The sequence below is a fragment of the Chaetodon auriga genome, chromosome 22, assembly GCF_051107435.1.
Source record: "Chaetodon auriga isolate fChaAug3 chromosome 22, fChaAug3.hap1, whole genome shotgun sequence".
Taxonomy (NCBI): domain Eukaryota; kingdom Metazoa; phylum Chordata; class Actinopteri; order Chaetodontiformes; family Chaetodontidae; genus Chaetodon; species Chaetodon auriga.
The window spans coordinates 6,646,677-6,661,505 of NC_135095.1; the positions used below are offsets into that span (position 1 = coordinate 6,646,677).

A 14,829-nucleotide genomic window follows, 5' to 3' on the forward strand; every position below is an offset into this window, starting at 1 on the left:
TCGAGCTGCCAAAATGCACTTTGTGACGGAGGGAATGTGTTCACGGCACAACAAATGCAAATGCTAGCCTGTCTGTCAGCTACGAACCGGAGGCTGCTCGCACTGATATTAAGAGAGATGTATTCATTTTCACTGCTGGTGATCTCCAGGGCAACACTGGGTGATTAATGATTCTTTGAAGTTTTGGAAAGGAATTTGCTCGTCTATTACGTCGACACCATACTACACCTGAAGTGGTAATTCATTAGTTCTACTTTGGACAGGTTGCTATATCAGATGGAAATTGATAAGTGCGCAAAGGTTGTTCATTTAAAACATGTAATTTACATATTGTTTATGAAAACCGGGCTAATTATTAGTTATCCCATAACTAATGAGTAATTAAGCATGGCTGAAAATGGAAAGCTGGTCCATTATTCTCAGAAAAGCAGATGCACTGATTATACCGCACATCTCATTAATTTAAATGGTGTATGGAATCTGCAAACCTCAGTAACTAATGAGTTTTGGTTCATGGAGGAGGAAAGCGGTGAGTCATGTGTTCATAATTGGCCGGGGAGGGTTGGCGGGTCTGCTTTCAGCTGATCTGGAGAGCAAGAAAAGTGATGAAAGAAGTACTACTGGATTCATGTTTTAGGAAAAGATATTATCATGCATTTTATGATGATAATATTGCCAGTTGTCCTGTACTGGCCACTTGTGCCGTGCAGCAGTTATACATGCATCAGTGCTGCAGTGGCTAATGCTATAAAAGCTATAAAAAGCTATACTAGAAATACAGTTGCTAAGCTATGATCGGACAATTGCTGTTTGGTGAACGGGATTAGCGAACGCTCAGTTTAGTCGGAATGCACATGAAAATGCTGCTACCGAAATATTCTTTGTCAATGCTCAATTGTAGTGTTTCTGATTAGCCTAAAATGGGTGCTCACAGGATTGTTTGTTTTTCGTTTGAACGTTGAACTTCACTGCAGCTCACTGTTCAAAACTACTGTTGGTCTCTAAACCTGAATTCCCCTGAACCCCAGCTCTCACAAAGTGAAATATTTGTTCCCGACCGGCCCAGACAGTGACACCATCACTCATGGGAGATGACATGTTTACCGTTGCCTTGTGTGTTATTGTTACTCAGCTTACTCTAGCCTTCCCACATCCCTTCTTGCAGGGCATTGGGGAAATTGTAAAACAAATATGCACGGGGCCTGATTGGCGAGCTGCAATCTGATCTGGAACGGAGCTCAGATGATTAGATGTCTGACTTGATCTCGTTTATATTTGGCAACTGGCAGAGATTGAATATTTCCCCTGGCACCAATGGGACTCCCACAAGTCCCTTTTCCAAAGACATACAATACATACATTTCCTTATATATGGTTTATGTCTATCCAGAAGCTCCAGAGAGGCTTGGTGTTGGTGGTTTGGGATGCTGACGTGCCCCAGAGAGAGACTGGTGGTGAAAGGAACTCTGGGAAAGCTTTGAGAATGGGAACAGTGGCCTGACCTCCTGTTCAGGAAGTGGTTTGGATGCTTTTGTAACTAATATGTTTGTCTGTTTTTAGCCTCAGGGCTGTCACTTTTCAGTGTGTGTGTGAAGGAACACTGAAGAAACACTATTTACACAGAGGAAACATGCTGGTTGAGACACAAACAGTAATGTAAAAATGTGTTTCCATCTGCTTTATATTGCAAGAAATAACAAAAAAATGCTGGAAACGGCTTTAAATTGACTATCTGTCACATAATAATAAAAAAAAAGGTTGAATAAATCTGTGTGAACTCTGGAAGCAATGAACAGCGATCCCATTTTTCATCCTTCCTTGTCAGCTGCTGCACTCGTCTAATAACTTTTTACTGTGTCTATCCTTTGGTTCACTAATAATGCATCAGTGGAAGCGATTTAGTCCAGTAACGCCTTGTATACGTGCTGAAGCTCTGCAGGATTAATGCTTGAGCTTTGACAAAACTGGCCCAGCAGAGCTACAAGACTAAAATGCAGGAAATCCCAAATCAATAATCACTGCACAAAGCAGTGCAATCTAAAAGCAGGTCTCAATGATAATAAGTTGTGAGGATATTGATTAGGGATGAGGCCCTGCTACAAAAATAGCAATTCCATACAAATGAGTCTTACAATTTCAAACTTCTTGACATAATTGGAACAAAAATGTCAATTGGATTTTGCAGCATGAAGGATAGCTTTGATGATTCCAGTTAACATCATAGGTCAATATCTTCGTACTTTATAAGCATTTGGGGCCACATGTGTGTAAATCCACAGCCTCTTGTCTGCCAACACGGCAGCAGGGCAGCAACTGTCTGCATTTCTTCTGACAGAACTGCAATAAAACCCCAGAAACAGCAAGTGTGGTTAATGATTCACCTACCTTCTATTCACGTAAAACATGAGAACAGTGTTTCCTGCCGGCAGAGGGGTAAATTTCTAGTCTGATGACATCAATCAGTGCAACCGAACCCCCTAATCAGTCTAACTCTGAAACAAGATTGAGTTCTTTGTACAATTGAACCAGACTTTTTCTTGAATATTTTAACGCAGTCCTGTGGGAGATCTGAAATTGCTGATGAATTATTTACATTTCTTCTATTCTTAATATTTCTGAGCTCTCATGAGCTTCATAGAGATGAAGATATTCACACAGTCATAGAACATTCAGTGATAAAAATGAATATGGATCAAGCGTCGAATGTATGCATGCTGCAATAAACATGGCACTGCTACTTTTTATGCTCGCTTGTGCTCTCTGATTTTTCAGTCAGAATCCGGCCTAATCATTTCACCTCTGGTCTTATCAGCACAGCTGGCTTGCATGACATGAACTAACATGACATGAACACAATAGGTACAAAACTTGACTACAGCTGCACAGCACTGGGAGAGCTCTACTTGTCAACCAGTAAAGAGGTGTTTTTGTGGCTGAAAGGAACCAAAGAGCCGTGGGTGTCCGTCTGATGGCCGTGGGGAATCAATAGAGACTGTTCAATGAGTAACACTGCGCCGGCTCAGAACAGGACCATGGGCGCCGCTAATTGCTCTTGCTTTGTTTGCAATGAGTCCAACATTCTGCCGCTAATGTGATTAGGTCACTTTGGACAAAAGCGGCTTTTGGCAAACACCTCCCGTGGATGATGTGTTTGACGTAAATGTGAAAACTCGGCACTCCTCCATCCATCAGCTCAGATTGGCCCTGTGAAGCCTGGGCTGGAGACTTTGATCAAATCAGATCAGTTTGTCTGCTCGGCTGCAGCATTTGATGGAAGTATCAAGTTGCAGAAAACCAACTTGCAGCTTGAGACTGAGACAAACCAAACGGCCCATCTTCAGTGACGGGTGGTTGATTTAGTCAACGTGCCAGATTCCAGATATTACATGGCAACACCTCCAATTTAACAGAACAGGGAACTTTTCAAATGGCCATACATATACCACACTGCATGTGCTCGAGGCGATGCTGCCGTGTTGGAGGGAGAAGACACCAACAGCGATTCCTCCTCCATCACGATTTTTAGCCTAACACTGTACAGAAATTATGTTTTTTGTGACAAAGGTGGAACAATATCATCATTCCTCCACTGTGCTATGTCTGTGTGGCTGCTTTTTAGAAACACATGGTGAAAGTAGTCTTTATGAAATAGCTAGTTGATTTTAAAATAGAGTTTTCTGTCATTCGCCAGGTGATGAAATCTCTGCTGTGTGCATGGTGTCTGTCACAGGAGACCTGTCAGCACAGCCCGTCAAAGTGTCTCTCCTCAGCTCCCTTGCTGACACTGTATTGACTTGTTACCCAAACATTAAACTCCATCAGAAGAGGGTTTGCTGAAGATGCTACTGAGCGTATCAAACTGATAACCACGTGGAAGGAAACTTGGGAATGTGGGCGAGTGAGATGACAACTTTTAAAAGAAGAGAAACAAGACATTCTTCTTTTCACAAATGGAAAGTTGAATTCATGATAGTTTTGGTGCTACAGCCTTAACTTGGTCTGGTATGACCGGTGGCTTATGGTTATAATGAATATTTCTGTGGTAAAGTGAAAGTAGTTCCTTGTAGTGATGAACCCACAAAGAATTATCTCAGGACTTTACAGTTCCCCTCAGCTCTGCAGTGTTTTAGCTTTAGCTTTCAGCTCATTGTTTTACTGTTTGCATCTTTTGTATTCTCCCATCAGCCCTGTTTCCAATCAGTGCAGGAAGCTGTTTTCAGCTGTAAAGCTCTGATAAACCCACTGCACACTACCTGCCCAGCACCAAACAGTTAAGTGACAAGCTGGCGAACATAGTGAAGCATTTAGCAGCTAAAGAGACAGATATAAAGAGTTGGCAGAGACCAAAAACAGGAGAGTGAACATTGGCTTTCTAACTTTCTAAGTGAGACATTTGTCTTAAAGAGATACAGGTGTTTGGTGCATTTCTGTGCTTGAGATAAGAGCACTGGGTTTTATTTTCTTAATTAAGCAATGTATGCAAATCCAATTATGCCACAGACAAGTCATACAAAACCTCACTGCTTTAACAATGTCTATCACCAGTTCCAGGTGCATGATTGTTTCCATCACCTGAAATGCTTCAGTTTTGGTGCCTTTGTGCGCACAATAATCAGCATGTGCGACAGTAAATTAGGAGAGGTGCAACGTGTTAAAAGTGTGGCTCCATTTTAAACAATGTAATCCTTCAGTTAATGACAGCATCAAAACTGGTGCTATGAGGTTTCCACAGCAGCGGTATGTATGACCTTGACAGGTGCATCGCATTGAGGCTGTTTTTTGTTTTTTTTTAATACCAACACTGTTATCAGCTTTCCTCTCACTGCACACAGTCAGTGAATCCCCTGCCTTTGTTATCCGGTCAGCTTGGTGATACAGAGCACATTATTCCCTCTGCAAACCTTTAGTGAATCTGGGCCACAATGTCCATATTGACGCACGTTAACAAAGGCTCCTCTCTTCCATGTGTACGTTTCTTCTCGTGGCAGTGAAAAGCAGGAGATACAGTTACCTCTAATGAGGAAAGGACTTCACACCCCATTGGTTGTTCTGTCTACCTGGAATCCAGGCCACTACAGCAGAGACAGCATGAAATAACCTCAGTGGGAAATTCGGCACAGAACAAGAGAAGCAAATGTGCGTGGAGAAGAAACGTGCATGTCAGTCTGCCTTCTAAACAGCATGACAAATTATCTGCTGCTGTTCTGCTTTTGGGGCATTCAGGGAGTAATTGAAAGTTGCATGACACACTGTGCCTTTGCCTGAAAACACATTAAGTGTGCTAGGAAAGACAGGGGTTATGTGGTTTACCGAAGAACAAAGTCAACAAAACAGGGTTATAACAGGACATTTCAAAGGGTAAAGAAAGCTATGGACCTGTATATGTAGCAGGAAAAGACCTGCCTGTGTGTCTGTAGTGAGTCTGCTCACCACGCTCATGCTAATAAACAGAGAAACTGATCTAACATTGTGGAGTAAAAGAAGTGTTTTGGCTTATAAAAGAGAGCAGGGTGAGGGTTTCCACTGCTGCTCTGTATGCACAAATGACAAAACGTTTGAGCACAGACTCTCAGTCATCATCAAACACTGCCTTGAGCTCAAAGGCTGGACTTGAGTTCTTTAGGAGCGTAATGAAACGTGGCAGCAGCATTCTGGCTGACATAATAGGTTTTCTTTCCTTTCCTTGTCGTGGCTAATTATGAGCGGAAAACAGGCCTGGCCAAGATGGATGGTTTTTCTCAGTTCAAAGGCAAAGCTGTTTCCCCGTCGTCTCCTTGCTACAAACAGCAGCTCAGTAAGTTGACATGAGGACACAGATACACGGCTGGACTCAAGTGGACCACTCAGGCCCATTGGAAGTCAATCGGGCACATGACAGCTCCTGTAGAGAAGTGGATTGAAAGTGAACATTTGCTTGTTGGTGTGTGTCAGCAAATAATTAACAAAAAGCAAAAAAAAAGTAAGTGGGTCTGCTAATGTCTGGAAAGTGTCTTTATTCACCTATGGTTCGAAAAGTGTGGGCAAAATAAGGAAGAAATGTTTGTCAGATAGTGGAATTGCTTCGGGAACTCCCTGCCCCTATACTCCCACTATGAATGCCCTCCTTGCCATTTTGCCTTCGAGCGCAGCAATAGGCCTATTTTTTAAATTTGGGCAGAGCCAGGATAGCTGTTTCTCTCATCTTCCACTCTTTATGCTAAGCTAAGCTAATTGCCTCGTGGCTCTAGCTCCATATTTCATGCACGAGCATGAGAGTGGTGTCATTCTTTTGCAAGCAATAAGTGTATTTCCCAAACTGTTCCTTCACATTTTTAACATATTCTGGGAGACACATGAATAAATAGCTGCATAATGTTTGGATATGCCTGTGAAGCCTTATAGATGGATTTTCCTTATCCCTCTCCTAGAGGACTCAGTGCCATCCAGCTTACCCATTAACTCAACTAAAGGCAGAAAAGCTGCAGTTTTTAGATAAACGACAGCAGAACTGAGGCACGTACCTCCTGCAGTGACTACCTGGGGGGTAAAGTTGAGCATGAAAAGCTTGATGTCTTAATTGGATATCACTGTAGTGCTCAGCTGTGAAGTACTGGGGGATGATAGTATCATAACAGGCAGCAGAGAAGTGTTTCTGTCGCCCCATTGATAAGATCAATCAAGAACACAATTTGATCTCGGCTTTTGGATGAAACACGCAAAAAGCTGCTGGGAAAGACAGATAAGTACGAGCTGTAGAGATATTTGTCACATTTTGATGGGCATGAAGTTTTCAGTTTCCTAACTTCTTCAAAACCTCCTGCATCACAGTCCTTTAGTCCATATTTCTAATTAATGTTCGAAGGTACTTTCACTCTGCCTCACAGAGACTGTTTGGTTTGTAGCTCTGTGTGATACACAGGTGATGGCCTCGTAATTCTGTCTGAATGGAGGAGATCAACATTTCCGTGCGGCTGATGACTTGTTGATGTAAACTATTAAGAGAGTGAATCACAGGCCTGCTGGGGGTGTTTCTTTTTTTAAACTGGGACTAAGGCTGATGCTCTAAAGAGCACACTATCCCACATGAGAGAAGCAGCTAATGACGAACTTCACTCGGAGATGTTTCATCCTGAAGGCTGTTTGAGTTCTCTTCTATTAGCATTTAGATGAGAAGGGCATTAAAGTGGTTTGGATCTCATGGCCTTTTCATGGTTGGAGTCTACATTGAAGACTAACCTGCTACGATTTTGCTGTGCTGTTTTCATATTCTGAACATGTCATTATCTGTTGTCCTCCTCAGCTTTGGTGGTGAGATTTCTGACCAGACGCTTCATCTGGGAGTATGACCCAACACTTGGTAAGACAACAAGATATCTGTTTTTACAACCATCAGTATTACCATTGCTACTGCTGCTGTCCTCTTTTTTTTGCAGCAGTACTACAGCTATTGCCCTCAATACTATGTACTACTACTACTGTACCACATTCATACATTTTTCTGTTAAAACATTCTGTCAAACATTTTTGTATCCTTGTCAGAGGAAAAATAAGGGTTTGATATTTTGGGAAACACTCTGGCAGTAATGCAGTGTATTGTTAGTGTTTGTACCAGCTTCATGAAACATGTGTACTGTATAAACTTCAAGTAGCATACATGATTAAGCTCAAAAAGAAGGGGAAAAGAGCCATAACTGCCTACTTGGTCACCACAAGAGCTGGCATCACAACCAAGAAAGCACAGCTTGAGGTGCTTAATGGGAATAACAGCACCGTTGGAGGGTGGCTGTGGCCAATCAGACTGCCTGACTGAAATTACCCATGAAGTGGCTGACACCTTATTATAACCCTATTACGGGCACATCACACAGGTTGGGGTTGTGCGTGCAGAGTGCTGGTCTTAGAAACACAGGATTTCTGCCATAACATGGGCTGAACTATCTCAATATGCCCTCTAGTGTCTACAGCTCACCATTCATCTCCATTTATAAGCGACCTATTCATTTTGATGGGGGTCAGATTTAGCTGGTTGGCGCACACAATTGCTCCAGCATGTTCTGGTTCTGCCCGAGAGCAGAGGTGTCGTGTACACCACTAAAGACAAAAATCCAAAACAGCTGCCTCAAGCAAATGCTCCTCTTGAACTGCTGAGCCCAATTTTAGAAACTATGAAGAATCTTTAGAAAGTGAAATACAAAATTTTCCAGTCTCAGCTTTCATTACAATGTTAAACCTAAGTTCTCTTTTGGAATGCTTAATTGTCTCAGGAGCAAAATTTATATTTTGGGGCTCCAATGACGAGAGCTAGTCCAAATCCAGGACTATCCAGGCATGAAGAAGTGATTTCAGACACCTGTGGGTGACACAGAATCTACGTCAGAAGAGAAAGAAGCTATTGTGTGATTCAACTTGTTTGATGCGCTCATTCTCATCCTTATTCCAACTCCAGCCTTTTAGGATGGCATCATCCAAACTGTGACATCCTGTGTTCCTGCATCAGAATTAATGATGCAAAAAGAATTCATCGGCTGACTTTGTATGCATGTGTCTTGGATTAGCACTGGCACAGCAGTTCACCATGGCACCATGAGAAACAGTAGCTGTTCAGAATTCAGATATCTATAACACAGCAGTAGTCATTTCTGTCCCTGCACACCATGCGGTTACAGAATCTAGTTGCCTTTGGCACATAGAAATGAATGCTGAGCTGCTTCTCCTGGAATCACAACAGCGATTGTGTTGCATACTGCACAGGGTGTTTCTGCTCTGAGTATTTTGGAAATAAATGACTGTAAAGCATGTGTAAGAGCATAGCGATTTTCATCTGGTTGATGGAGCAGTTCAGGGCAGCGTGCGTTGATGAACTAGAGCAACAAACTGGATTCTGTTTAGCGTGACACTTTCCTTTTCTACCTTCTGCCAAAACAGCCCTCAGGCGGTGAGGGGTTTTGAATTATGAGGGATGAATTGCTTGCTGCCAGGAAAATTACTGCTTTTGTTTCTCTGTAAGACCTTTAGATGGATGATGGGGCTGGTTAAATCATCCTGCCCCCTGTCAGTGCATTTAGCAACAAATACACAGAGGGGTGGACGTGGACAGATCGGGTGCTGTTTGCCGTTGACAGAGTGATGACTCCTGAAATAGGCTGTCCCACGGGTTGCTGTGTGAGACTCTGGTTGTCCTCATCACAGATGCTCCTCATGCCTCCAGCCAAACAGCTATAAATCGCCACTCTGCTTCCACCTCTGGCTCTCTGTGACATTTAATTCACGTCACAGGAAGCAGTTTATCCCCCGGAGAGGTGAGTGCACCTGGGACACAGCCGGATGCGGACTGGAGCAACAACAAGCTCTTTTCAATGATAATTTGAACATCGTTTTGACATGTTTTTACTATCGTTGTTTGTCCTCACTAAGCTGTTCGATCATCACTTTGAGTCAGGTGTATTTTGGTTTGAAACATCCAATCACAAGCTTACAATTCTGCTGCTTGATAGCCACTAGCAAACGGATTAGGCTTTGTAGTACCATGGAGCATTGTGCCAGCAAAGTGAACGAACAGAAAAAGTTAAAAGTGATGGGAGGAACAAGATGTATAAATTCTCCTCAAGAAAAAGCAAATGGAAATTTGGTGATTTTTTTTAAAAAAAATACTGATTTCTAGACCTGCTAAGCTAAGAATCGTGCATCAAGAAATAGCAGAGCAGATAGGACATGAGTCACAAGCTGAAAGCAATTGTAAGGCTAGATTCACAAAGCCAAAAAAGCCTTGAGAGAGCGCTGGCTTGAGCCCTCTGGTTGAAATAATGGCAAAATCCAGCAGAATCTCTCTCTTTACAAGGAGGGTTTTGGGGGGCTTCAGTGCTCTCTGCCAGGTGTTTACACAGATGGGTTTTTTACAAGGGGGCAATTCAGGCAGATAACTCCTGTGCTGGTGGAATGAAAGGCCACGGTCACAGTTCACAACTGTGTTCCTGTGCCAGGAATAAGAAGCTTTTCAAAGCAGCTAGAGGTGAAGCTCAGGTCATTTTAGGTCGTTGCAAGAGTCGGTGTCTATGCCAGAGTGCATTGTGTGGGGAAATTTGTTTTTCCGGCAGAATCCTTGTCGCTGCTTGGATTCTTCCAGATTCTTTTTTTTTTTTTTTTTTTGCCTTTATTCACTAGAGACAGGCAAACAGGAAACAAGGGAGAAAGAGGATCACTAGGGGTCGTTGAATCGAACCACATGCCACATGAGCTGTAACCTTTCCGCTACTCAAGCACTCCTCACAATCCAACGGTATCATCATTTGCAGTAAATGGTTAATCCCTTGACATAAGGGTCTATGGCTAACACAGAAATTTGGACCATGCATCATAGAAGACATCTGCAGTGTAATTCTAGTGCCCCATGTCAGGTCAGTCAGTCTTGTAGACCCATGAGTTTAATACTAAAGAAGCTGAAATGAAGCAATAACATGCATTATTCATGGAGGGTTCAATATTCAATAAGAAGCCAAGGTTTGGTGTGTAGAAGTTGTACACACAGTACTCATCAAATTTTATGAGTGATCCTCTGAATCATTCAAAATAACAGTAGGTGGAATTATATGTTCCACTTCAATAGCGATGACTTATTTTGCACAGATTTCATGTCTGCCTACCTTCATAGTGATATGTCATTCAGCAAAAATGCATTACAATGAGTTTTACTCCCGTGTTAGGAGCTACTATCAAATCATGATTCATGGTGGATTGAATGTCTAAAAGCTGTGTTAATTGAATCCATCTGCTTTTTTGTGTGTTACAGAGTCAACATATCGTCATCAAGCCAACATTGACGATGAGGTTGTCAGCATGGAGATTCTGGACACTGCAGGGCAGGTGAGATAAATTATCCCCGTTTCCCTAATCCAACTCGACTCCAAGGATTGGATGGATTTAAGTTAAGGCTTAACGTCAAAAATATAACGAGACATCTTCGAGCAACACACACAAAACCAAAAGAAAAACACCCACAGCACACTATATGCACTTACTGCAAATAACATATATTTCTGTGTTAATGTTTGAATAAACTGTACGTCCATTAGCATAAAAACAGAGTCCTGAAGGTCTAAATTCTATCCTTCTGGCCTCTTCTCTCAGTGTAACTGATTACTTCTGTCAGCAAAGTATCGTGTGAATCCCGGTAAAAAGCAGAATACAAAACCAAATGAAAGTCATTTTCTAAATGACTGAAGTGGTGAGCTGATGATTCAACAATTGAAACCCACGTATTTTCAAAAGTCACAGTGGAAATGGAGAGTGGCCACACACCTCTACAAAAATCCATACTTTCTTTTCCCTTTTGAAAAATTGACATGGGTCCACTTTGTAATGCAAATCAACTCGAATGCTCAGGTATCATCTTGCCTTTGCTGCTTTTTCTTGGAAAGATTTGATACATAGAAACGCTCATCTGAAGAATTGTAGAAGGAGTACATGTGACACTGAATGGCACTTTCACATGGTAATTTCCTGCAGTGTGACAGGAGCTTTGCAGGGTCCTGGCCATGAGGGAGAGCTTGCGTAAGTCCTCTGGCTGAAGATAAATATGCTGCAGTGCTGCGTAGGTGTTCTGTTGGCGGCTGATTTCCTCTGCGACACTTCAGCCAAGTCATCTCTCTCTCATTATATTGTAGTCTATTTTCAGCTGGCATTAGGATGAGATCTGAATATTTCCAGACATGGTTGCGCTGGATGTCAGGTCTCTCCTGACTCTGGCTGTATCAAAGCATTGTGCTAATGCGATCATGGTTTGTGGAGGTAGAGTCTTCTTGTTAGCTCATAAATTCCAGGTTCAAAAGTCAGTCAAGTACACATCTGTCCTCTGGAAGGATACGATATTTTTTAAGCTTGCTCTATCAATAACTATGAGACCAGGACCTGTGTGCCTCCCACCAGTCAGGTTATAATTTCAGGTCTGCCACACGACCAGTTAAGTCCTGTAATAACCCAGCGGACTGTTTCTGCTTCAACATGATCAAATTAGGAGCACATGCCTGAATTTTCACGTCCCTCAGACAGCTGCAGAATTTAATTCCTGGCTTAAAGCATGTGTGGGAGAGAGCAGAGAGAAAGTCAGGAAACACAAATGCATGAAAAAAATAGATGTGTCATATATGCTGAAAACAGCCAAGACAACTCAAAACTAAAAATACAAATACTGGCTTCAAACTAACACATATGCAAGAACAATTTAAAAAGTCCTCTTTTCAAAAGGTTTACAGTCACAAAATTTACGGCAATTGTTCTATATTTTGGGAAATTCACATTCTTGAGGACAGTTAGATGAAAAAATTGATCCTGTTCCTCATGCTGTATGGAAAATATGAAGCTACAGCTAACAGGTTATCTTAGCATAGCACAAAGACTGGCAGCGGGGAATCGCCAAATGCACCCCAAAGCTCCCAAATTAATAAAGGAAGTTAACGCTATGGATTTTATTACCTTTGGACATGCTAAAGTAAGCGAACTCCCCATTGGTTGTAGCTTTCTAATTAGAATACAAATATGGGAACGATAGCGTTCTCTCATCTAGATCTCAGCGAGCAAACACAAGTATCACCACATTTTGTCTTCATCTCAGGAGGACATTCAACAGAAGGAGGGCCACATGCGTTGGGGCGACGGATTCGTCATCGTGTACGACATCACAGACAGGGGAAGCTTTGAGGAGGTGGCGCCGCTCCGAAGTCTCCTAGAGGAGGTGAAGAAGCCAAAAAACGTGCCCTTGGTCCTTGTGGGTAACAAGTCCGATCTGGACCACGTCCGGCAGGTTGGCACGGAGGAAGGCGAACGGCTGGCAGCTGAAATGGCGTGCGCCTTCTACGAATGTTCAGCGTGTGACAATGAAGGCGGCGCCGTGGCCGAGGCTTTCCACGAGCTGTGCCGCGAGGTGAGGCGCCGCAAGGCCGTGCAGGGCAAGGCCAGACGCCGCAGCTCCACCACACACGTCAAACAGGCCATCAACAAGATGCTGACCAAGATCAGCAGCTAGGGAAGAGCCACACCACTGCTCGATGGCACAAGAAATGTAAATTTGTCTCATGTAAATGTTTCAAGCCATTATTGGCTCTGAAATGGACAAAATGTGACTGATTTAACGTGGGATGTGTTCTTTACTTCTTCTCCGATCATCTTCCATCAAAATGTCCCGAGAGCAATATCTCTTCTCCCGGAAGAGGTAAACCACATGGTCACTTTCGCATGGGAGCCTTTAAGGATGATTTCTCGTCCAGACATATGAGCTCATTTGGATCAAAGTAATCCTGGATTCTGACGAGATGTGAGATGTTTCACGATGAATTATTAAAATGGTGAGGCTCTCAACTTTTTTTCTTTTATCCTCTCATCTAACTCTCTTTAAATTGATAAACAAGCCAGGACGCAGTCTGGAAACGAAGCATGCAAGCTGTCCTATTTAGCATGCACAGAATCGGAACATTTATTGATGTCGAACGAAAAGATTCGCATTTTCCTCTCTGTTTCTCTGTCTGTGGGGGGATATTGTGATGTACTTCAACCGATATGTACGTAACTGTTGTAACCGTCAGCACTGGTCAAAGAAACATAAGACCAGAAAAATAAGACTATTATTCATTAACAGTAGATTCACAGCTCTTCACGCATGTCAACCCGAGCAAACTCCCCGGCGTAGTCGATGTCTGTCCTTCGAACAAGCCTTGTAATAAAGTCCACAGTGTTTTGTTGACATTAAATGTTCTGCAGTGGCTGCTTGTGTTTGTCCAGGACGTGTGCTCTTCAAGATCTTGTCCTCGAGGAACCAAAGCACATGTTCAGCCCATGAGAGAACATTTCCACCGTTTTCTCCAAACCACCAAAGGTCCATCCCGATATGTCACGTTCCAGGGATGTACTCTGTGGCCGTCATTTTAATACTGTAAACTACAGTATGTGCGATAAGCACGGCTGTGTCTTAAGTGTGTACAGATCCCAAATGCATCTACAGTAGAAGATACTGTAATTGTTGAAATGTAATGTTTTTTTTTTTTTTTTCTTTATGTGTGTGATCTGTATGATGAAAACAACCAGCTGTGCACTTGTAATTAAAAACTGAGATATATCCCAACAGTTGTTCTCTGAGTGAATCCATGTGTTTGGTTGACATCAATGTAAGTGTCTGGGAGTGTACTAAGTTTCAAATAATAAGCAAGGTGATTGATATGAATGCATTCAGCCAGACCATCAAATGTCACATTTACATGGTGACAGTCTCCAGATGGGCAGATTGGTGTCTTTCCCCATATGGTTTATATCCAGCTCCTGAAACCCATTTGATGATGTTGAATTTTAAATCTCAGCCTTTTTCGTTTGGCATGTCAAATTAGAGGTGTGCAAACAATAAAAGAGGACCAGACTGTTTTAGCTGTGATGAGAAGGCAGACAACACACGAGGTAAGCACATCCACTGACACTCTGCAGACATACAAAATATTAAGGAAACATTATAAACTCAATCATTCTGTATTGAAACAAAATACCATGTTGCAAATAATTAACTCCCTGTGCACATGTTGTACTCTCTTTCTCTCACACTCTCTCTCTCACACACACACATACACACATAAAAGGTTTCATCATCGTGTCACAGTCATTGTCAATACTGGGTGTGTTCTTCTTCAGCTCACTATTACAACAATCCAGCATGATTTTCTGGTCAATATGGAGTTCAAAACAAACACCTCCTTTCATCTGTTTTGTCTTGATGCCAGATATGAAAACCTATTCAATCAAACTGTCTCTCACACTTTCCCATTTCGCCGCCAAGAAAATGAAAGCTGTTACCCACCTCTGACACGGTGTCATATT

General features: G+C 42.4%; 1 protein-coding gene across 2 annotated transcripts in view; it reads left to right on the forward strand.

Annotated features, from left to right (window-relative positions):
* The window catches only part of rerg (RAS-like, estrogen-regulated, growth inhibitor), a 31,359-nt gene extending 17,268 nt beyond the window's left edge, over positions 1-14,091 (forward strand). For both annotated transcript variants that reach the window (XM_076722823.1, XM_076722822.1), the window contains 3 exons: positions 7,280-7,336; positions 10,766-10,839; positions 12,587-14,091. In XM_076722823.1, coding sequence (XP_076578938.1) covers positions 7,280-7,336; positions 10,766-10,839; positions 12,587-12,997 — 542 coding nt within the window. In that variant the 3' untranslated portion in view covers positions 12,998-14,091. The remainder of the gene's footprint in view (positions 1-7,279; positions 7,337-10,765; positions 10,840-12,586) is intronic.
* Positions 14,092-14,829: the final 738 nt, after the last annotated feature.